Source organism: Felis catus, chromosome B3 (assembly GCF_018350175.1).
Source record: "Felis catus isolate Fca126 chromosome B3, F.catus_Fca126_mat1.0, whole genome shotgun sequence".
Lineage (NCBI taxonomy): Eukaryota > Metazoa > Chordata > Mammalia > Carnivora > Felidae > Felis > Felis catus.
Genome location: NC_058373.1, coordinates 58,662,949 through 58,685,642, shown reverse-complemented (window position 1 = coordinate 58,685,642; position 22,694 = coordinate 58,662,949). Strand labels below are relative to the sequence as shown.

Below are 22,694 nucleotides of genomic sequence, written 5' to 3'. Positions count from 1 at the left end.
CCTGCTTGGGATTCTCTGTCTCCTCTTTCTCTGCCCCTCCCCAATTTATGCACATGCTCTCTCTCTCTCTCTCTCTCTCTCTCTCTCAAAAAGAAATAAACAAAACAAAAAAAAAAGGAAGAAAGAAAAAGAAATAACCTGAAACTTAAAAAAATAAGTAAATAAAAGGGTGGAATGGGTAAAAGTTATACTGTGAAGGGTTCAGGAGGGATTTGGAATGAGGCAGTAGTGAAGGGAATAGATCACTCACTTGCAAAGGTTCACTAAGAAGGGAGGATGTGAACATGGCAGCAGAGTTAAAAGAGGACTTAAAAAAAATTATTTATTTTAAGTAGTCTCTACACCCAACGTGAGGCTTGAACCCATGACCCTGAGATCAAGAGTTGCATGCTCTTCTGACTGAATCAGCCAGGCACCCCAAAAGAAGACATTTATAAAAAAATTTTTTTAATGTTTATTTATTTTTGAGAGACACAGTAACAGAGTGAGAGCAGGGGAGGGGCAGAGAGAGAGGGAGACACAGAATCTAAAGCAGGCTCCAGGCACTGGGCTATCAGCACAGAGCCCAACATGGGGCTTGAACCCACCAACTGTGAGATCATGACCTGAGCCAAAGCTGGACGCTTAACCGACTGAGCCACCCAGGCGCCCCAAAAGAGGGCTTTCTAAAACAGACTGAGGGAAAACAGCCTAAAGAAAGGCAGAAACCAATGGTATAAGACTGTGGATAACTGGTGGTAGTAGGGAAGAGTGAGTGAAATCTAGAAAGAGAAGTACTGACTTTCCTCAGTTTCCTCTGAAAATGGAGAGGAGATAAAATAGTAAAGGCAAACAATTTTCATCAGATGGAACTTGCAGTAGACATGGGACGAAATGAGGGATCCCTATAAGATGTACTATAATTTTTCTATGAAGCAGGAGAAGGAGTCATCTGCTGGCAGTGAGGAAGGAACAGATGTTTGAGGAGAGAGCCAAAAGTCTGAAATTGCTGTGAGAAACTGGAGAGAGTTTGATTTAGGAAATACAGTAGGGGTGACGGTCGAGCACAGAGTGGAAATAATGAATCTGTAATAATATCTACACATGTACAATTTTGTGATTTTCCTCCAGCAGTGGTCAGGAATTGGCATTTGAATTTTGACTGCTGGATAGATCCAGAGTTGGAGAGTTACATGACAAATGCTGCAGATACAAGGTTAAAAATGATAAGGTTATTGGCAATAAAGCTGCCAATACTAAGCAGTTTAGGGAAGGATTTTAAGCCAGAAGGCAGACAGATCAGGATAGTAAGGAGAAATGAGGCACTAGAGTTGTTAATGAAGTCAAGTAATGGTTGTAGGGGGAGATGAGAGTGAGAAAATAAAATATAAGAGAATGGGATATCTGAGTTTAAGATTTTAGAGAATGGAGTCAGAAATCACTAGCAGTAAAGCCAAGGACGTACAAGAATGGAAAAATGGCTATATCCAAAGGATAGTGAAATCCCTTGAGATGATGAGCTGGAGTTGGGATAGTGGTGTACAGTTAATCCAAAGCGCAGAGAATATAATCAGGAAGTCTGTACATAACAACATCAAATAGAGATAGAGAGTAATATGAGACGTAATGACAAGAGCCTCAAAAGAAGAGTGATTTTTACATGAGGATAAGGATTAGAGTAAGGGTCTAGAAGTGGGGGTGGTGGCTCCTGGATCTCTGGCTCTGAATTTAGAAAACTAATAGTTTCATGGACTTTTCAAGTTGTATTTTTTGGAGAAGAAATAGGTTTCTGTTAAAGTAAGGAGGTGATAAGAGAATTATGTAGAGTGGGGATACTGGAGAGTTACTTAGGGAGGGAGTTCTGAAGGGCAGAGTAGAAAGGGTTTGGGAGGAGCAATGGGAGGATGGGTGAAGGTACAGGAAGCAAAGAACAGAATAATGGGGATAAGAGTACATGGAGGGTAAATCATTGAATGGGTCTACATTATGGGTTTTGGCCAAGGATAACAGGAATATGAAACGTGGTGGAATTAGTTAATGTCAAGGATTCAAATGGAACTTTGAAGTTTGTTTATTTATTTAACAAATAGTTACTTGAATGCCCAGGAACAGTTCCCAATTTTGAAGGTATGTAAGGAAATAAAACAGATGAAGTCCCATCCTGTCAGAGATTACAGTCTAATGGAGGAAATGGACAATGGTAACAGTAAGTAATGTCACACAGTGATAACCATTGTCAAGAAAGTCAAGTAAGGTACATTCAGTAAGTATTTATGAGCAAAAAGTAAGATAGGGTACAGACAGTGATGAATAGATGAACATGCTATTTTACTTCAACGTTTTTATTTATTTTTGGGACAGAGAGAGACAGAGCATGAACGGGGGAGAGGCAGAGAGAGAGGGAGACACAGAATCGGAAACAGGCTCCAGGCTCTGAGCCATCAGCCCAGAGCCCGACGCGGGGCTCGAACTCACGGACCACGAGATCGTGACCTGGCTGAAGTCGGACGCTTAACCGACTGCGCCACCCAGGCGCCCCTGAACATGCTATTTTAGACAGAAGGGCCAGAAAAAAACCTCTTTGAAGAGGTAACTCCCCCTCCCTATGTTTCACTGTGGATATTTCCAAACATACAGAAAAGCTTAAAGAATTTTATAGTGAACATCACTATACCTACCTAGATTCTATCACTAACATCTTACTGAACTTGCATTAACAAAGGCTGGAATAAGGTGAAGGAGTGAACCACATGGGGAAAGAGTGTTTTAGGACAAGGAAAGAAAGTGTAAAGGCCCTAAAATCTGAATGAGTTTGATACATTCAAGGAACAGCCAAAAACAAAAGTGATTGGATCAAAGTAAATAAGGGAGATGTGTATTAGGAGATGAGGTCACAGAGGTAGGTAAATCATGTAGGTCCTATTTGCTCTGTAAGGACTCTGGATTTTATCTTGGGAGTGATGGAAAGGGTAAGAGTTGAGTAGGAGAACTGGATGATCTCATTCATGTTATGGCAGAATAGGTTGCGGATGGGCAAGAGTGGAGACAGGACAGTTAAAAAGCTATTGCAAATAGTTCCAGGCCAGCAGTATTTAAGAAATCATCTGTCTCTATATTATGAGTAGGCTCAGATTACATTTTAAAGGTGGAGCTGACACAGAATTTACTGTTGGGTTGAATATGGTATGAGAAGAAAATAGTGAAGGCAAAGCTGACTCCTAGGAATCTTCAGAGCTATGGCAGGTTGAGTTAGCTGGAGGTGTCAGAGGCTTGATGACAAAAGCAGACTAGGTTCTAAAAAGGTTGGTAAGAAGTCTGGATGATACTTCCAAAGAAATCCAGTCCTTGCATTGGAAAGAGCAACAACTTAAGGTAAATGGGGATATGGGAGGGAGGGAAGATTCAGCCTATATGAAAAAAGTCAGGATTCTACAAAGTCCCTTGTTGGAAGAGAAATCCTTGGGATGATAAAAAAATAAGACTCTGGCTTTTCTGGGAAGAGAGAGCTGGACTGGATTGATCTCACTTCCAAGGATAAATAAATCCATTAACAACAAATGTATGCATGTATGTATCTATGTCCCTTATGTGAACATATTGTCGTTATGTTTCCTTTATCAAATTTTGTGCCAAGGTTTGATTATCTTACAACTAAAATTTGTGTTTTCTTGCTGACATGCTTCCAACATCTCTTCATTTAGAAATTCCTTTTTAGGGGCGCCTGGGTGGCGCAGTCGGTTAAGCATCTGACTTCAGCCAGGTCACGATCTCGTGGTCCGTGAGTTCGAGCCCCGCGTCGGGCTCTGGGCTGATGGCTCAGAGCCTGGAGCCTGTTTCCGATTCTGTGTCTCCCTCTCTCTCTGCCCCTCCCCCGTTCATGCTCTGTCTCTCTCTGTCCCAAAAATAAATAAACGTTGAAAAAAAAAATAGAAATTCCTTTTTATACTGCTGTCCACTTACTTGTCTAAACCAATGCTTATCAAATGGCCTGTGATGAGGACCAGTTTTTTTAATGTTTATTTATTTTTGAGAGAGAGAGAGAGAGAGAGAGAGAGCAAGTGGAGGAGAGACCACGAGGATGGGGAACAGAGGATCTGAAGTGGGGTCTGCGCTGACAGCTTCAGCACTGACAGCAACGAGTCCAGGGCTCAAAATCACAAAATGCCAGATCACAACCTTAGTCGAAGTTGGAAACTCAGTCGATTGAGCCAGGTGCCCCAGGTGCCCCAAGGACCAGGTTTTAAAATCTCAACCTGTCATAGACTGATGTGTTTGTGGAACAGAGTATAAATTAATTACCTGAAAAAGTGGAATTTAAGAAAATTACGAAGTACAAGACTGGTTGTTTAATTATTAGATTCAACTGACATAAAATTACTGTCAGATTGCTATGAAAATTTCTAAGAGCTTAACTCTTAATTTCTGTACTATTTTGTCCCAGACTGGTAACCAAACACTCTGAATAGAAGTCCACTCCACATCTCAAAAGTCCCATTATCTATTAAGCCAAATGTAAACTTCTCACCACTGTCCTCTAAACCCTTACCAGTTAGCTCAGAGTTACCTGCCTGTAACAGGCAAGCCCTTACCTTCCCTCCCTCCCACATAAGCTAGTGTTTTTATTCCTTTCTTGCCTTTGTTTACTCAATGCATCCAGAATACATCTCACAGATGTTATATCATAACTGAAATGTTTTTTGTCCTTAGAAAGTTCTCCCAGGACAAACTTACCTAATTTTTATCCCATCAGCATTTGTATTTTCTTACATTTGGTCGAACATATTAATATTTGTATTGTTTTCTTTGTTACAGCATAAATTGGTTCAGAGTAAAGTCAGATTTTTTACCACAAATTAAAAGATATCTAGAATACAGCCACATGGGTATAAAACAATAAAAAGTATTTAAGTGATTACCTGCCTACGAGTATATGTACATGGGAAGATAAATTACTGGTGTCTGTGTAAATACTGTCTTTTACTTGGGGAATTTATATTCATCCATTTTCTCCCTATCCCTGCTTTATTTTCTTACAAGGCCTATCTCCATTAACTCTGGACCCTAAAACAGCTCACCCAAATCTGATGCTCTCCAAAAATCAAACCAGTGTGTGGCATGATGACATTAAGCAGGTAATGCCTGATGATCCAGAGAGGTTTGACTCAAGTGTGGCTGTGCTGGGCTCAAAAGGCTTCACATCTGGGAAGTGGTACTGGGAAGTGGATGTGTCAAAGAAGACAAAGTGGACCGTTGGAGTCGTCAGAGAATCCATCATTCGGAAGGGCAGCTGTCCTCTAACTCCTGAGCAAGGATTCTGGCTTTTAAGACTAAGGAACCAAACTGATCTAAAGGCTCTAGATTTGCCTTCATGCAGTCTGAAACTGACTAACAACCTCAACAAGGTGGGAATATACCTGGATTATGAAGGAGGACAGGTGTCCTTCTACAATGCTAAAACCATGACCCACATTTACACCTTCAGTAGCACTTTCATGGAGAAACTTTATCCCTACTTCTGTCCTTGCCTTAATGATGGTGGAGAGAATAAAGAACCATTGCATATCTTACATCCACAGTAATTACTCACACTATTGTGTAAATTCAGAGCGTTATTAAAGAGGTATTGAAATAGTTTACCAGTCTCACTGGTTTCTCTTCCCAATTTATGGGGAACTCTGGAATAATGAAGGAAAGATTCACAAACTAAATTCCATTCTCAGTGTCTTAAGTGGATTTCACTGGAGCTTTTCAAGATGTCATTCTAATTCTCTGGGGTCTTCTATGACAGGAGCCACTCTTCACGAGAATGATCATCACACTATTGTTACTGGAGCAAATCGTAACTTGAGTTTTGATGCTTGGGAACCCTTTTCAAACATGCCCAGAAATTCTATTATGCTGTCATTATTCTCAGCACAAGACTCTTAGTAGATAAATTTTCAGATGTGTACTCTTCTTCCTATTTAATTATCTTTTAATATACAATTTGCAATACAGTTCTTTTCTAGAACTTGTTACCGTAGTTTTTAAAAAACTGCTCCAGAAATTTATAGAAAAAATAGGAAACGGTTTATAATCTTGTCTCGAATTCTCTCAAGATAGTTTTTGGTCCAATGAGCCTGACTCTCTTGGTCTCTTTTTCTTGCTTTAATCTACCTTCGGGAGTACTTGTTCCATACTCAAATACATTTAAGTATTTCAGAGTACTTTTGACTATGTCCTTTTCATCATTCCTGCCTATAATTTATTTATTTATTATGATTTTTTAATGTTTATTTACTTATTTTGAGAGAGAGCGAGCAAGTGGGAGAAGGAGCAGAAAGAGAGGAGAGAGAAAAAAAAGAGGTTCATCTAAGGATGAATCCTAATCAGGCTCTGCATTAACAGCATGGATCCCGATGCGGGGTCTGATCCCACAAACCACGAGATCATGACCAGAGCCAAAATCAAGAGTTGGACGCTCAAATGACTGAACCCGCCAGACTCCCCTCATCATTCCTGCCTATAATTTAAATATTAATACTTTTTATCTTATTTTCTCTAGTATATTCATCCTCCAGTGTGTTCCTTCTAAGTCTAAAGCTCTTAGCATCACTCATCTCAGCAGTACTCTTGATGAACCATCCCTTCTTTTCCTTTGAAGTCCCATCTAACTGGGCTCCATCCTCTATATCTAAAAGGCTTTTTTTGGGGGGGAGGGAGGTTATTTAGGACCTGCAGTACTGGCCCTTTAAAATTACAATTAGCACAGCTCTTTGGCAGGGTAAAAGCCCCCTGTCTTATCAATCACATTGGGAAGGACACACACATGCCATAGGTAATATTCCTGCAGTGTTGGCAATACATATACAATATAATCATATTATAGCTGCTGATTTGGGTAAACAGTCATGACATTATGATGGTTATTTTTAAGAAATTACTTTAAAAAAATAAGTCCCTTTCAATCAGAATGTAATAAGGACTTGTTTTGTGCCTGAAACCTCACTAGATTTTTTGAAGCATGAACCCCAATGTTTATAGCAGTGCTATCAACAATAGCCAAATTATGGAAAGAACCCAAATGTCCCTTAACTGATGGATGGATAAAGCAGATGTGATAAATACACACACAGACACACACAATGGAATAGTACTCAGCGATGAAAAAGAATGAAATCTTGCCATTTGCAACAACATGGATGGGACCAGAGGGTATTATGCTAAGCAAAACAGTCAGAGAAAGACAGATATCATATATTTCACTCATATGTGGAATTTGAGAAATCAACAAATGAATATAGGGGAAGGGAAGGAAAAATAAGATAAAAACAGGGAGGCAAACCATAAGAGACTCTCAAATACAGAGAACAAACTGAGGGTTGATAGAGGGGAGGTGGATGGAGGGATGGGTTGAATGTGTGATGGGCATTAAGGAGGGCACTTTTGGGGATGAGCACTGGGTGTCATATGTAAGAGATATATCGCTGGGTTCTATCCCTGAAGCTAAGACTATCCTGTATGTTAAGTAACTTGAATTTAAATTAAAAAAAAAAAAAAAGGAAGCATAAAAAAAAAAGTTCATTTAAGGAGACTTAAATTCAGAAGCTTGGACCCCACCCAAGACCAACTAAATCAAAATCTCTAGCAGGTGGAGTCTGAGCATTTATAGATCTAAAAGATCTCAGATAAAGAGCACCTGGCTGGCTCAGTTGATGGAGTGTATGACTCTTGATTTCAGGGTTGTAAGTTCAAGACCCACATTGGCTGTAGAGATTACTTAAAGATAAAATCTTTTAAAAATGAAAATAAAGGGGCGCCTGGATGGCTCAGTCGGTTGGGCATCTGACTTTGGGTCAGGTCATGATCTCGCGGTCGGTGAGTTCGGGCCCCGCATTGGGCTCTGGGCTGACAGCTCAGAGCCTGGAGCCCGTTTCGGATTCTGTGTCTCCCTCTCTCTCTGACCCTCCCCCGTTCATGCTCTGTCTCTGTCCCAAAAATAAATAAATGTCAAAAAAAAAAGTTTAAAAAAAAGTAAATAAAAATAAAAGCTCTCAGGTGATTTTAATGTCAGCTAGGACAGAGAACTATTGAACTAACGAAACTTTTTTTCATCTTTATTTAGAAAAATTCATGGCGAGTGGTGGGGGGCACCTGGGTGGCTCAGTCGGTTGAGCGTCCGACTTTGGCTCAGGTCATGATCTCGTGGTCTGTGGGTTCCAGCCCCGCGTCAGGCTCTGTGCTGACAGCTCAGAGCCTGGAGGCCTGCTTTGGATTCTGTGTCTCCTTCTCTCTCTGCCCCTCCCCCACTCATGCTCGCTCTCTCTCGCTCTCTCTGTCAAAAATAAATAAACATTAAAAAAATTTTTGTAAAGAAAAATTCATGGGGGGCACCTGGGTGGTTCAGTTGGTTGAATGTCTGACTTCGGCTCAGATCATGATCTCACAGTTTGTGAGTTTGAGCCCCACATTAGGCTCCTGCTGTCAGTATGGAGTCCACTTTGGATCCTCTGTCCCCCTCTCTTTCTGCCCCTCCCCCACTTGCACACACACACACACACACACACACACACACACACACACACTCTCTCTCTCTCTCTCTCTCTCTCTCTCTCTCTCAAAAATAAACATTAAAAAAATTAAAAAAAAAGAAAAATTCAAACTTATAGAAAAACTGCACATTTGTATGATAAACTCTCCTATATTCTCCACCCAGATTTATCAATTATTAGTATTTTGCCACATTTTCTTATTCACTCTCCCTCACATCCATCCCATATGATTTTGGGTGTATAGTGTATAGTATGGCTAATGTTATTATTGCTGAGCAACTTCAGATTAAGTTACAGGCATTAGGACTCTTATTCCTAAATACTTCAGCAAGTATCTCCTACAAACCAAGACACTCTCTTTTTTTTTTTTTTAAAGTAAGCTCTTTGCCCAATGTGGGGCTTGAACTCACAATCCCGAGACCAAGAGTCACATACTCTAACTAAGACAGCCAGGTGTCCCCAAGGTACTCTTTTACATAAACACAGTACTAAATTATCATATTCAGAAAATTTAACATTGACCTGGCACTACTTACTAGCTAATATATAGTCCATATTCAAGAAGTAAATATTTCCTTTTTTAAAAAGTAATTCTTTTTAAAATTTTATTTATTTATTTATTTATTTATTTATTTATTTATTTATTTATTTATTTATTTAGAGAGGAAGGGAGGGAGGGAGAATCCCAAACAGGCTCCATGCTGTCGGAACAGAGCCTGACTTAGGGTTCCAACTCACAAACCATGAGATCATGACCCGAGCTGAAATCAAGAGTCTGATGCTTAACTGACTGGGCTACCCAGGTGCCCAAGAAGTAAAGTTTTCTAATGATAGGATTTTAGACACAGTGGTAGAGAATTTCAATTAGTATGACAAAGAGTTTGAGGGATAAAATGGGGCCTAGCTCGTATCCATTAAGTCATATATAGAGTTCTAGATCATTGGTATCTGAAGTCTGTCCTTGGGGATAGACAAGTACTATAGAATTCGGGGAAAGGGAAGGTCAATATTTACCAAAATAGAAGGAGAAAATTCTAAAGAAAAGTTACACTTACGTTGGAGATAATAAAAGATGACTAGGAATGAATTAAAATTCTAACCTGAATTTGGAAAATATATTTCTTAAAAATGTTTTTTTTTGTGGTGATGGTAGCATAGTTATATAAATATACTAGAAATTAGTGAACAGTACACTAATAATGGGCAGATTTTATGGAATGTATATTATACCACAATAAAATAAAGCTGTTTTTTAAAAAAGAGAAAGAAAAAAATGAATATTTTTTTTCAAAGGATAGACCACAGGTGTGTACATATTTTCCACTATCTGTAAGTATTCACTTTAATACTTTTTCTAACATACTACCTCAACTCTCCAGCATTTATCTTAACATAGATAACACAAATTTATTTTCCCAGTTTCCCCAGACAATTGGTTATTCTGTACTGAATAATTTGAACAATCCTTCTATGTAGAACTCAGATTATAATTAAAACCTTCTATGAGTATGAATCATAAAACACCAATATGAGACTTCCCTGCTAGAAAGAGATTCTGAATGTTATTCACTGAGAAGTGTGATTAGGGCTATATTGTTTTATTGCAGGCTACAAATGAGACTGCTAGTAACAAAATATGAAGTAGAAGGTAAAGTAGAAGGTAAAGTCAGTATGTTAGGATTCACTGAGGTGAGAACCTTAAAAGGAGAACACCTTGCACTTTTCTGTGACTAACTGACTTTTAAAATAGCAGTGGCGATATCATTGCACAGTTGTATAATGTAGTTATGATAAAGGAGAAGAAAAAGTTAGTAATACTGGATTACCAAGTATTTCCAAGGAAAAGATGCTCTGGACAAACTTATTTTTCAGATGAATAAATGTGATTTACTTAATGCCAAGTATCTGTTTAACTACTTTAGATAAAATCCTCCTGGGGCGCCTGGGTGGCTCAGTTGGTTAAGTGGCCGACTTCCGCTCGGGTCATGATCTCGCGGTCTGTGAGTTCGAGCCCTGCGTTGGGCTCTGTGCTGACAGCTCAGAGCCTGGAGCCTGTTTCAGATTCTGTGTCTCCCTCTCTCTGACCCTCCCCAGTTCATGCTCTGTCTCTCTGTCTCAAAAATAAATAAACGTTAAAAAAAAATCCTCCTAAGTTGACTTACTTTCTTGATTTTTAAAAATTAAATTATAAAATACACACAAGAGAGTGTATATAACATATGCGTAATTTAGAGAATAATAATTAAAAAAAAACCTCCCACTAATTGACCATCTAGTTTTGGAAATAGAATAGCATCAAAACCTTTTAAGGCCCCCTGTGTGCCTCTCTTGGCTCTGGGGTAATCATTATCCTACATTTTGTATCTGGTTTTTTACTTTTTGAAAATAATTCATAGCTATATTTTCAACAAATGTACTATTTAGTTCTTTCTATATACTACATATAAATGTATCCCTAAAAAGGAAGTTTCATTATGCCTGTTTTTTGTACTTTAAATGAATGGAATCATGTTGTATGTATTCCTTATCTTTTTCAAAATTCAAAATTATGTTGTATTCCATTTTATGAAACTACAACAGTTTAAATACCCTAGCTACTGTTGATAAATAAGTGGTTGTTTCTAGTTTTGTTTTTGGTTGTTGCTGTTACTTTAGTAACAATGTCGCCATAAACATTGTACAAAGTATAAGGGTAAACAGCAACAAGAGTTTCTCAAGGCACATATCTAATAAATGCTAACATAGGGTATGCACATCTTCAAGTAAGGAGTGCTGAATTGTTGGTCAAAGTGACTGCCAATTTACATTCCCACTCCAAGTGGGAGTTCCCATTACTATATGTCTTTGCTAACTCAATTTTTATCAGTAAAGTGGGTACATAATGGTATCTTGTAGTTTTAGTTTGCATTTCCCTAATTATCCCCGTGGTTGAGAATATTTTTCTAAGTTTACTGGCCACTTAATTTTCTTCTATGAAATGTCTATTCAGGTGTTTGCCCATATTTTCCATTGTGCTGTTTCTCTCTTATTGATTCATAGGGTTATGTTTGTGTTCTAGATACCCATCCTTTGTTGGTTATTCATACTGCAAATATCTTCTTTTTATTTGTTGTAATTTTTTTAAATGTGTATTTGAGAGAGAGAGAGCACGAGTGGAGGAGGGGCAGAGAGAGAGGGAGACACAGAATCCGAAGCAGGCTCCAGGCTCTGAGCTGTCAGCACAGAGCGTGACCGGGGCCGGAACTCACAAACCACGAGATCTTGACCTAAGCTGAAGCCAGATGCTTAACCGACTAGGCCACCCAGCCACCCCAATTATACTGCAAATATCTTCTAATGGTTAATACTTGTGTCTGTTAAAAAATTATTCTTGGGGCGCCTGGGTGGCTCAGTCGGTTAAGCGTCCGACTTCAGCCAGGTCACGATCTCGCGCTCCATGAGTTCGAGCCCCGCGTCAGGCTCTGGGCTGATGGCTCAGAGCCTGGAGCCTGTTTCCGATTCTGTGTCTCCCTCTCTCTCTCTGCCTCTCGCCCGTTCATGCTCTGTCTCTCTCTGTCCCCAAAATAAATAAACGTTGGAAAAAAAAAATTAAAAAAAATTATTCTCAAAAAAAAAATTATTCTCTACTCAGAGGACCAAGAGATATTCTCCCCTGTTTTATTCATATGTTTTAAAAAGTTTTGCCTTTCCTATTTAAGTGCTTAATAGTTCAGTCAACTAGAAAGTACCAAGTAAACATTACCATGCGCCTAACACCATGATTTCAATATATATAAAGAAAAAATTAACAAGAAATCCATAAATCCACAAAGGAGATTTGAATATGCTCCATTTAGTAATTGGCAGAAAAATGTGACAATATGATGAATAAACTTGACCCAATGAACATATGCAGAATGCTGTACCCAACACTCAGATAGAATATTCTTTGCAAACACAAACATAACGCTGACCATACACTTCAATCATAAGGGAAATTTCAACAAATTTCAAGGATTATAAGCATATAGGCCATATTCTTTTTATCTTAATGCATTTAAACCAGAAATCATTAACAATAGCTAACTAAATAAATAATCACGTGTTTGGAAACTTTAAAGTATTTTAAATAACCCATGGATCAGATAACATATTAGAAGGCTGAAAATATGTTGAATTGAACAATAAAAATGACATCTTGAAAACTGTGGCACGGCACACAGGTTCAAGGAAATTTATAGCCTTATCTGCACATATTAGGAAATAAAAGAATGAAAATCACTCCTCTTTCAAGAAATTAATAGAACAGCAATTTAAAACCAAAGAAATTATAAAACCAGAAATTAATGGCATAGAGAAGAAACACATAAAAGAGTATCAACAAAGAGCCACAAGTTTGTTCTTTGAAAAGGCTAATAAAATTGACAAACTTCTGGTGAGACTAAGAAATAAAAAGGCACAAATAGCTAATAACAGAAATGAATAAGGAACCATTGTTACAGAACCTGCAGGCATTAAAAAAGATAGTAAAATGTTTTATAGGCTTTATATCAGTATTTTTGAGAGTTTCGATTTAATGGACCCAACACCAGGAAAATAGACTTTATCAAAAGTGATGCAAGGAAGCGAAGTGTGGTGGTGGTGGAAACTGTAAAAGAAAAACATAATTTTGAAAAAAACCGGAAATTTCGGCACCGGTGAAATTTGACAATATTAAAGAATTAGTATTTTTAAGTGTGATCAATGGTATTGTGGTTTTGCTGTTTTGAAACTCCTTATCTTTAGAGATTGTAACTGAAACACTTATAAATGAAATGATACAATGAGTTTTGCTGAAAAATAACGCTTGATGCCACAGAACCTGTGCCCGTGCCCGTAACAATAGCACAATAACTTGAATACCGAGGGTTTAAAACTCACCAACGTGACTAGGCGCTCTCCGCAACGTCAGGGGAAAGCTGAACGGTCTCTCCACAGCCCCAGAGCGGGTCAGCTCTCCAGCAGTGCCAGCCAGACTCCTCACCTTCTTGCCGCAGGCTTTTCCCGCCCATTACTCTGAGAACCAATCATTGAGCGTGGCTTTGCACCTCGGACCAATCAGCGATCCCCAGTAGGTCCCCGCCCCCACATCCCCGAAAGCAGCCGGACGCCATGTTTCAGGGGCAGCGGGGTTGGTTCTGCCGCAGCGTCGGCGGAGAACTGAGGCAGTTCTGGGGTAGGCAGCTGGGCGGAAGGGGTGGGTGAGGTGGTGAACTGAGCATCCCTTCTCGCTCTGGTGCTTTGGTCCCAGAGTAGTTGCGAGGCTCACCTTGTGCTCTTACCTCCACAGTGGCCGAAGGGGGCTCCATCAGCGACCCGAGGGGCGCCGACTTCCTGTTCAGCTGTGATGCCTCCCACCCAGACACGCTGAGGTACCTGAAGGCCACCTGGCAGTGCCTGTTGGGTCACGATGAGTCAGCAGCTGGCGTTGGAAGTTGCAGGCCCCTAATAAATATCGATCACAGGAATAGACTGGAAATGAGCAAGTTTTCAGCCCTAGACGGGAAGCGGGGAGGGATATAAATGACTTTCTCTTCTTTCCGACGCATCGACATGGCCTCCTACTTGGTTCACGAGTCCGCCCAAGTTCCAGGGTTACGTTTCCAGCTGTCTGTCCCACAAGTTTACGTGGTGCCTTGAAGGCCCATCACATTCAATATGTTTAAACCAAATCTCCTGATTGTCCCCTCACACCTGCGCCAAGTCCTGTGCTCTCAAACTGAAAACCACAGGAGTTTCTTGGAAATAACAACTCCACCCCATTAATCGGTCAGTGGCCAAACACGTACCCTGTGGTCACATACCCTGTAAAAGTCCTTCGTACTCACTGCAACCACCTTCGCACACTTCCTCATTACCTCTGGCACGGAATGTAACAGTAGCCTTCAGACCGGTTGCTCTGCCTCCAATCTGCCCACCTACGACCCCCCTTCACATTGCTGTTCCATTATGTTTACAAAGCAGAAGTCTGGTCACCACCCTGGCTCCCCCCCACCCCACTCTCTTATTCCCCAGTGTCCTAATTGCCCACACCTAATTATCCCTACTTTCACTCATTTATTCTTTCTTTTGAAAGGTTGAATACATTCTTCTTTTTTTTTTTAATTTTTTTTAACGTTTTTTTATTTATTTTTGAGACAGAGAGAGACAGAGCATGAACGGGGGAGGGGCAGAGAGAGAGAGGGAGACACAGAATCAGAAACAGGCTCCTGGCTCCGAGCCATCAGCCCAGAGCCCTACGCGGGGCTCGAACTCACGGACTGCGAGATCGTGACCTGAGCCGAAGTCGGCGGCTTAACTGACTGAGCCACCCAGGCGCCCCAATTCTTCTTTATTTTATAACCTAAAATATCTCCCTTTCTTTCTCCTAGGATATATCAGAGCCTTGATTACATAGAAGATAATGCTACAGTTTTTCATGCCTACTATCTCTCTGCAGTAGCTAATGCTGAAGTAAAAAATTCGGTGGCTTTAGGTCACTTCATTCTTCCTCCTGCATGCCTGCAAAAAGGTTAGCAAAGATCAGTCATCCAATCTCTGTTAGCCAAATCCAGCCAGGTCACCCAACTTTACTGAGCTTTGTTCTCAGGGATTTTTGTGTTTTGTATCATTTAATGTAAGTGGAAAGGGACTTGGGATCACATTTCCTTGGGTGTATATTCTAGCTTTCTTTATTGTTCATTCACACATTCACTAAACTCCTACTGTGTGTCCGGTTTCAACCCAGATACTGGGGATTCAGTGGAGAATATGACAAAAAGCAGATCTTGCCCTCACAGTGCCTACTGGCTAGGATCCAATACTTACTAGTTTTGTGAACTTCAGCAAGTTCCAATTCACGAACCATGAGATCATGACCTGCACTAAAGCCAAGAATCGGATGCTTAAGCGACTGAGCCACCTAGGTGCCCCCGTTCTTTACACTTTTAAAAGTACTGGAGCGCCTGGGTGGCTCAGTCGGTTAAGCGTCCAACTTTGGCTCAGGTCATGATCTCGCGGTCCGTGAGTTCCAGCCCCACGTCGGGCTCTGTGCTGACAGCTCAGAGTCCAGAGCCTGTTTCAGATTCTGTGTCTCCCTCTCTCTCTGACCCTCCCACATTCATGCTCTGTCTTTCTCTGTCTCAAAAATAAATAAACATTTAAAAAAAATGAAAAAAATAAAAGTACTTTCATGTTAATTATTTCAGCAATCCTATAAAGGGCAAGTTAATAAACTGCTTCTGAGATTGGTTCTTTTAGTACTCCCTGCTTGGAACATCATTTCCCTATCTTTTGTGGGGTAACCTTAAATATTCCATTTTAGGTCTTGCATTATTACCCAATTCTTGATATATGTGTGTCTGTCCTTAGAAAGACAGACTGAAGCTAGAACAAAGTCCCAGTAAACAGACTATTTAAAACAAAGCACAAAACAAAACAAAACAACTCGAAAAAGATTTCTATAGAAGAGCTTTAGAAACCCCAAAGATTGGATTCCTTCCACAGTTGATGTCCTTGTGAGAGCTGGTTATAACAATAAATTGTTCCAAAATAATTTATTTATATAAATAAATTAATGACTGGATAGGCAAACTAATTTACTCAAAAACTGTGCAAATCAGTGAATATCCACCTTCATGGGGCTTATATTATAGAATGACTATCTGACCTGGTTTTAAATTATTACTCCTGTCTTTGAGTTTAGCATCTTACATTAAAATGTATTTAAATTAAAGAAATCTGTTTTCAGTGAAAACATGCTCCTTTTTAAGATTGAAAAGTATACATTATTATCTACCTAGCCCAGAATTGTCTAGTAGAAGTGTGAGATGCAAGTGTGAGCCACATATTGATTTTAAATTCTCTAGTATAAATAAGAAGTCAGTGAATAAAAATAGATGAAATTAATAGGTGAAATTAATTTTAATATATTTATTTAACCTAATGTATCTAAAATATTATTTCAATATATAACAAATAAAAAATCATTGGGATATTTACATTCTTTTTTTGATGCTAAATCTTTGAAATCCAGACTTTATTTTACACTTTTAGTACATCTCAATCTGGACTAGCCATACATTTCAATATGGTAGCGATATATAGCTAGTACAGTGGCAACTATATTGGACGACATAGGTCTAGAGGGATGTTACCTTTTTGTCTGCAAGTGGGCTACTATGGAAACTTTTGAGATCATTAAGAATGTGACCTAGGGGCACTTGAGTGGCTCAGTCGGTTAAGCATCCAACTCTTGGCTTTGACTCATGTCATGATCTCATGGTTTGTGGGTTTGAGCCCCATGTTGGGCTCTGCGTTGACAGTGCAGAGCCTGCTTGAGCTTCTCTCTCTCTTCCTCTCTCTCTGCCCCTCCCCCCTCAAAATAAATAAACTTTAAACACACACACACACACACACACACACACACACACACACACACACACTACTATGCCCACTAGACATGTTTCTCTTCCACTCCTCTTTTACCAAATTATTGAATTCTTGAGGACCTCTACTCTACAAATTTAGGAATTTTATACCTTTTATTTTGACTGTAGATTGTCTTCTTTATTAATGGTTGGCCTAAAGATACAAACATCTAATGAAGACCTATACTCCAGCAGAAAAAGTTTACAATAATGATTCTTATAATGCTTTGGAACCATCTGGGGAGTTTGTTAGAAATGCAAATTCCTGAGCTCCTCCTCATTCATCTGATTCAATAGGAATCTGCATTTTAAACAACTATCTTAGGTGAGTTTGATGCAAGTGGAATAATGCTGGCTTAGAAATTTCAGACTTCAAGTAAATTTCAGAAAATTCTACAAAGTTACTTTAAAAAATAGTATTGGATTTTTTTTTCTTACCACAGAAATAAGAAGAAAACTTGGTAATTTTATTTGGGAACAAGATCAACATTTTCAGATAGAAAAGGTAAGAGTAAATAAAGGTATTTGGTTAGAATCTACAGTTTCAAAAATTTTTGAAAGCAATGTAATCTTAAAAATGTTTACTTGTGCTGGGGCGCCTGGGTGGTGCAGTCGGTTAAGCGTCCGACTTCAGCCAGGTCACGATCTCGCGGTCCGTGAGTTCGAGCCCCGCGTCGGGGCTCTGGGCTGATGGTTCAGAGCCTGGAGCCTGTTTCCGATTCTGTGTCTCCCTCTCTCTCTGCCCCTTCCCCGTTCATGCTCTGTCTCTCTCTGTCCCAAAAATAAATAAACGTTGAAAAAAAAATTAAAAAAAAAAAGTTTACTTGTGATATATTAATGTCAATGATCCAGATTATAGAATTTAAAGGACATGCTTTTATTGAATATAATCTAGTCTGACATTGTTTTTACACTGGCACATTGATGAAATTGAGATATTTTTATTGTATTATTCACGTAAAAAATTTGAAAATTTGCTTCTATCACTAATATTAAGGGAGTAATAGGTGCACAGTATTTACCCAGTTTTTTATGGCCAGAATAGATAATTCTTCCTTTTAATTTTTTTTAAGATTTTATTTTATTTTATTAAGTAATCTCTACACCCAACACACGGCTTGAACTCACAACCCCAAGATCAAGAGTGGTACACTCCACTGACTGAACCATCTAGGCACCCTTACTGCCAGCATAGATTCTGATTTACTAATCCCTCTGTTGTGTCATTTCTTAAATATCTTCAATAACACCTGTCAATAAATGTGTACAAAACTGAAAATTGACTGTTTTATAGCTTTTGCTATTCTGCTTCAAATTTGCCTATGCTTTTGACTTACTTCAAAATTTTTATGCAATAGCTAAATTTGGGGTAATTTGAGCATCAAAAAGACTGACAGGAATGAATTAAATTTAAAAGAATCCATGATTCAGTAGTGATGCTCCAAAGGAATAAAGAAAAGAAAATAAGAACAGAAGGAAGAGAGGAAATGAGGTGGGAAGAGGAATAAAGGAAGGAAGGAAGGAGTGATGGAAGGAAGGATAGAAAACATGGAATAAGACAAACTTCTTTATGAAATAGCAACTAATAAATACACGGACGCCTGGGCGACTCAGTTGGTTGAGTGTCTGACTATTGGTTTTGGTTCAGATCATGATCTCATGGTTCATGGCTTTGAGCCTAATGTCTGGCTCCTTGCTGGCAGCACAGAGCCTGTTTGGGATTCTCTCTCTCCCTCTCTCTTTGCCCTTCCCTTGCTTGTACTGTCTCTGTCTCTCTCAAAAAAAAAAAAAAAAAAAAAAAAACAACAACAAAAAACAAAACCCAAAAAACAAACAAAAAAAAAACCCAAAAAACAAATAAAACTTTAAAAAATTTAAATATAGAAACATCGGTAGAATATAAAAATCCCCATTTTACCACCCCCAGTAAAATAATTGATTTAGGCAGGGTCATTAATGGATGTTAAAACCATGATCTCAAATTATCACCCCACAGATTACTTAGTAGTTACAAAGGTAAGCGATATGCCTTCACAATGGAGAGATCTGGCAGATACCACCTTAAACAACTGGTCAAATTTAGCATCACCAATATTGGAATAACCTCTCATTATGTTCAGCTCGAGGTGATATAATAAAAGTATACAATATTTTCTATAAAGTGTTCTTATTCAAAATGTTTAACCTAATTAACCTTAATCCAATTATGAGTAAACACTCAGAGAATTCCAGAATGTGAGACATATCACAAAATAACTAACTGGCTTAGACTCTTTAAAACAATGCCATAAAAAATAAAAAAGCAGGAACACTGTTCTAGATCAAGAGATATACAGCCAAGTGTGATGTATAAACCTTGATTGGATTCTGGGTATTTTAAAAAATAAATATTTATTTATTTTGAGAGAGAGTGAACACGAGCAGGGGAGGAGCAGAGAGAGATGGAGAGAGAGAATCCCAAGCAGGCTTTGCACTATCAGCACAGAGCCTGATGCATGGCTCGAACTGATGAACCTCAGGATCGTGACCTGAGTTGAAATCAAGAGTTGTAAGCTTAACCAACTGAGCCACCCAAGCACCCCGATTCTGGATATTTTTAAAATAAAAAGTAAAAAAGACATTTTGAGAACAATCAGAAAAATTTAAAGATGGACTAGTAGGTAATATTTAATTAATGTTAATTGTCTTAATTGTGATGGTGGCATTATAAAAATAAAAGAATGCTTTTTAAAGCCAAGGCAAGCTAGGAGCACCTAGTGGTTCAGTTGTCAGACTTTGGGTCAGTTGTCAGACTTTGGCTCAGGTCATGATCTCACAGTTCATAAGTTCAAGCCATGCATTGGGCTTACTTCTGTCAGCACAGAGCCCACTTCGGATTCTGTCCCCTTCTCTCTGCCCCTCCCACGTTTCCACTCTCTCTCTCTCTCTCTCTCTCAAAAATAAATAAACATTAAAAAAACCCAACAACACAAGTTAAAGATTAAGGAGTGAAATGTCATATTATCTGCAAGTATTTTCAAATGGACCAGCAGAGTGATAAAAATGTTAATGCTTTGCGAATCTAGGTGAAAGGTATATACTACTTACTGTATTATTTAACTTTTCGGTGTTTGGAATTTTTCAGAAATCTTTATATTTCTGGAGCCAAGCAATTAACTTATATGTTTTGTATTCCTTTTATTAAATTGTTTTTTTTCCCCCAAGTTGTCATCATCTGAAAATAACCGTTATTTTAATGTCTTTGGCTATGTTGTACTAAGGATCAAAATATCCAATCCTTGGCTTGTCATATTGTTTTCAGGGACGTGAGTGGTGATAGAATGGTTGTTATTTGACAGTTATTATTGAGTAAGCCAGAACTTTAGAGCTAAAAGCTCCTTAAAGCTCATTAATTTAATCATTCAGTTTTAGAAATGAGAGACCTGAGGTAAAGAGAAGGTAAAAACCTGTTTTAGTTCACATACTAGATATTAGCAAAACGGAACCAAATTTTCTCTGCTCCAATCCAATCCAATATTTTTTCTATGAAAAAATTAGTAGAACATGCCTGTATTGATGACTGGCTCTAGAAATTATATGATTTTATGATAAGTGACTTGTTCTTTCAAGATATTGATTGATATTGAATATTAGGCAATTATAATAATGTAACCATAGAATATATAAGTAGAAGGTACTTCATCGAATGGCAACAACATGCATAAATCTGGTAAGTAATTTGAGGAGTGTTATGTTATTGTTTGGACATTTGTGACATAAACAGATATTTCCCAAAGGCATATTAAGTAAATATATTATGTGATAGGTACCAGTATCTGAGTCACTTTCACATAATCTTTTTGAAAAGCTTAATACATGTTTGATTCTTCCATAACTCCATGCTAAATACTCCATTTTAATTTTGAAGGGAAAACACAATTTGTTCAGCTTACTTCATAGTTTTGGTCTATAATTTATAGGAAGCCTAGGAATCTTCAAGTCAAGAATTTTAAGTTTAAGTTAATAAATTTTTTTCCTTATCTTTTAAATATTTATTTATTTTTGAGAAAGAGAGAGAGAACATGTGTGGGGGTGGGTGGGCAGAGAGAGAGGAAAACAGAATCCCATGCATGTTCTGCACTAACAGTGCAAAAGCGAGGCTTAAACTCATGAACCATATCATGATCTGAGCTGAAATCAAGAGTCTGACACTTAACCGAATGAGCCACCCAGGCACTAAACTAAAAAGTAATATGGCCACATTAGGGAAAATTTCCAAAGTTGATAGGAGAATAAAATTAGTTCACATTTTACTATCTACTACAACCACAGCTGATATTTTAACAATTCTGGTCTTCATCACATATCCCTAAAAACAAATAGTATAATTGTGTGTGTGTACAAAATTTTGTAAGTTTTTGACACCAAACTAGATTGAATGTACCTAAGTGTATAAAAATGTTAAGACCCTCGGTATATATTGCTAATTTACTTTTTTGCTTTCTGAAAAAACATTTGATCGGATCATTGATGTGATTTTTAAAAATGTGATTTCTTTTGCTATCCACAGCGTGATGAAGTAACACCAAAGGAAATTGAGGACCTTAAGGAAAGCAGTGAACTAGCAATATATCACAAAAAAGAACTATCCAAAAGGTATTGAATTCATCTACTTCATTGAGATTCAATTCAATGTAGGCATCTTGGAGCACTAACTGTGTTTATCTCATTTAATTTTCACTGTCTTCTTTTCTTTAAAAAAATTTTTTTAACGTTTATTTTTGAAAGACAGAGAGACCGAACATGGGTCGGGTAGGGGCAGAGAGAGAGGGAGACACAGAATCTGCAGCAGGCTCCAGGCTCAGAGCTGTCAGCACAGAGCCCAATTCAGGGCTTGAATCCACGATCTGGGAGATCATGACCTGAGACAAAATGGAACGCTTAACTGACTGAGCCACCCAAGTGCCTCTAATTTTTACCATCTTCTTACAAGATTGATACTATAATTATTACCATTGCCATTTTACAGAAAAATAAATCTATGGTTAGATAGATTAATTTGCCCAAAGCCATATAAACTTTTATTATTAAGTGGGGAAAAGTTGGATTTGAACTGGGTCAGTCTAATTCCAGAGCCAACCACTATGCTAGACTATTCTTGCAGAAAAGAAACAAGAATTTATGTATGAGTAGTGCTGTTATATTACTTTTTAAATATTTTCTAAATAGGGAAATATACTATATATTAGCAGTAATTTTATTAGGATGGGAAGTTCTAAGTGATTTTCCCCCTTCCTTTCTAAATTGTTTGTGATGTAGTCACTTTGGTTCAAGAAATTAAAAATACAATCATGGACTTGCCATTGTGTTAGAACCAATCTACAAGAGGCCCCTTTTGTTTCAGTCTTATTCGTAATCTAGTCCTAATTCTGTATTTTCCAGTTCCATGGCTTTCAAATACTCACAGAGAGTACTGGCTTTTCAAAGGTCTGGTATTTGATTGCTGAAATAAAAATGATCCAATAGTAGCTGTCTCTCTTCAATATAAAAACGGGTTTATTTTATATAGTTTTTTCAATTTTAAGTTTTTCTTCCATAATTTTTTCTTATACCTTTTGTACCTACTATTTGATTTGTTATAATTTAAAGTTAGTTGTTATCTAATTTACCCAAAGTTTTGTATTTAATTAAGTTTAATAAAACATTGTTTCATGGTCGACTTCTAGATATTCTACCACTTAAGTCTGAGAATCAATATTTTAAGGCTTGGGATATCTAT

At 38.2% G+C, this 22,694-nt stretch overlaps 3 protein-coding genes across 12 annotated transcripts in view; 2 read left to right on the top strand and 1 right to left on the bottom strand.

The window, feature by feature from the left end:
- The window catches only part of TRIM69 (tripartite motif containing 69), a 59,429-nt gene extending 53,816 nt beyond the window's left edge, over window positions 1-5,613 (top strand). For all 9 annotated transcript variants that reach the window (XM_045059400.1, XM_019832526.3, XM_019832523.3 and 6 more), the window contains one exon: window positions 5,017-5,613. In XM_045059400.1, the coding sequence (XP_044915335.1) occupies window positions 5,017-5,558 (542 nt within the window). In that variant the 3' untranslated portion in view covers window positions 5,559-5,613. The remainder of the gene's footprint in view (window positions 1-5,016) is intronic.
- Window positions 1-13,537, bottom strand: part of LOC102900567 (G2/mitotic-specific cyclin-B1-like) — a 52,641-nt gene extending 39,104 nt beyond the window's left edge. The window contains 1 exon segment of the mRNA XM_045059402.1: window positions 13,410-13,537. The gene's annotated coding sequence lies outside the window, so the exon portion shown is untranslated.
- Window positions 13,538-13,617: 80 nt separating this feature from the next.
- TERB2 (telomere repeat binding bouquet formation protein 2) overlaps window positions 13,618-22,694 on the top strand; it is a 35,912-nt gene continuing 26,835 nt past the window's right edge. For both annotated transcript variants that reach the window (XM_023255426.2, XM_003987198.4), the window contains exons 1-5: window positions 13,618-13,704; window positions 13,819-13,900; window positions 14,900-15,039; window positions 17,380-17,441; window positions 21,486-21,571. In XM_023255426.2, the coding sequence (XP_023111194.1) occupies window positions 13,641-13,704; window positions 13,819-13,900; window positions 14,900-15,039; window positions 17,380-17,441; window positions 21,486-21,571 (434 nt within the window). In that variant the 5' untranslated portion in view covers window positions 13,618-13,640. The remainder of the gene's footprint in view (window positions 13,705-13,818; window positions 13,901-14,899; window positions 15,040-17,379; window positions 17,442-21,485; window positions 21,572-22,694) is intronic.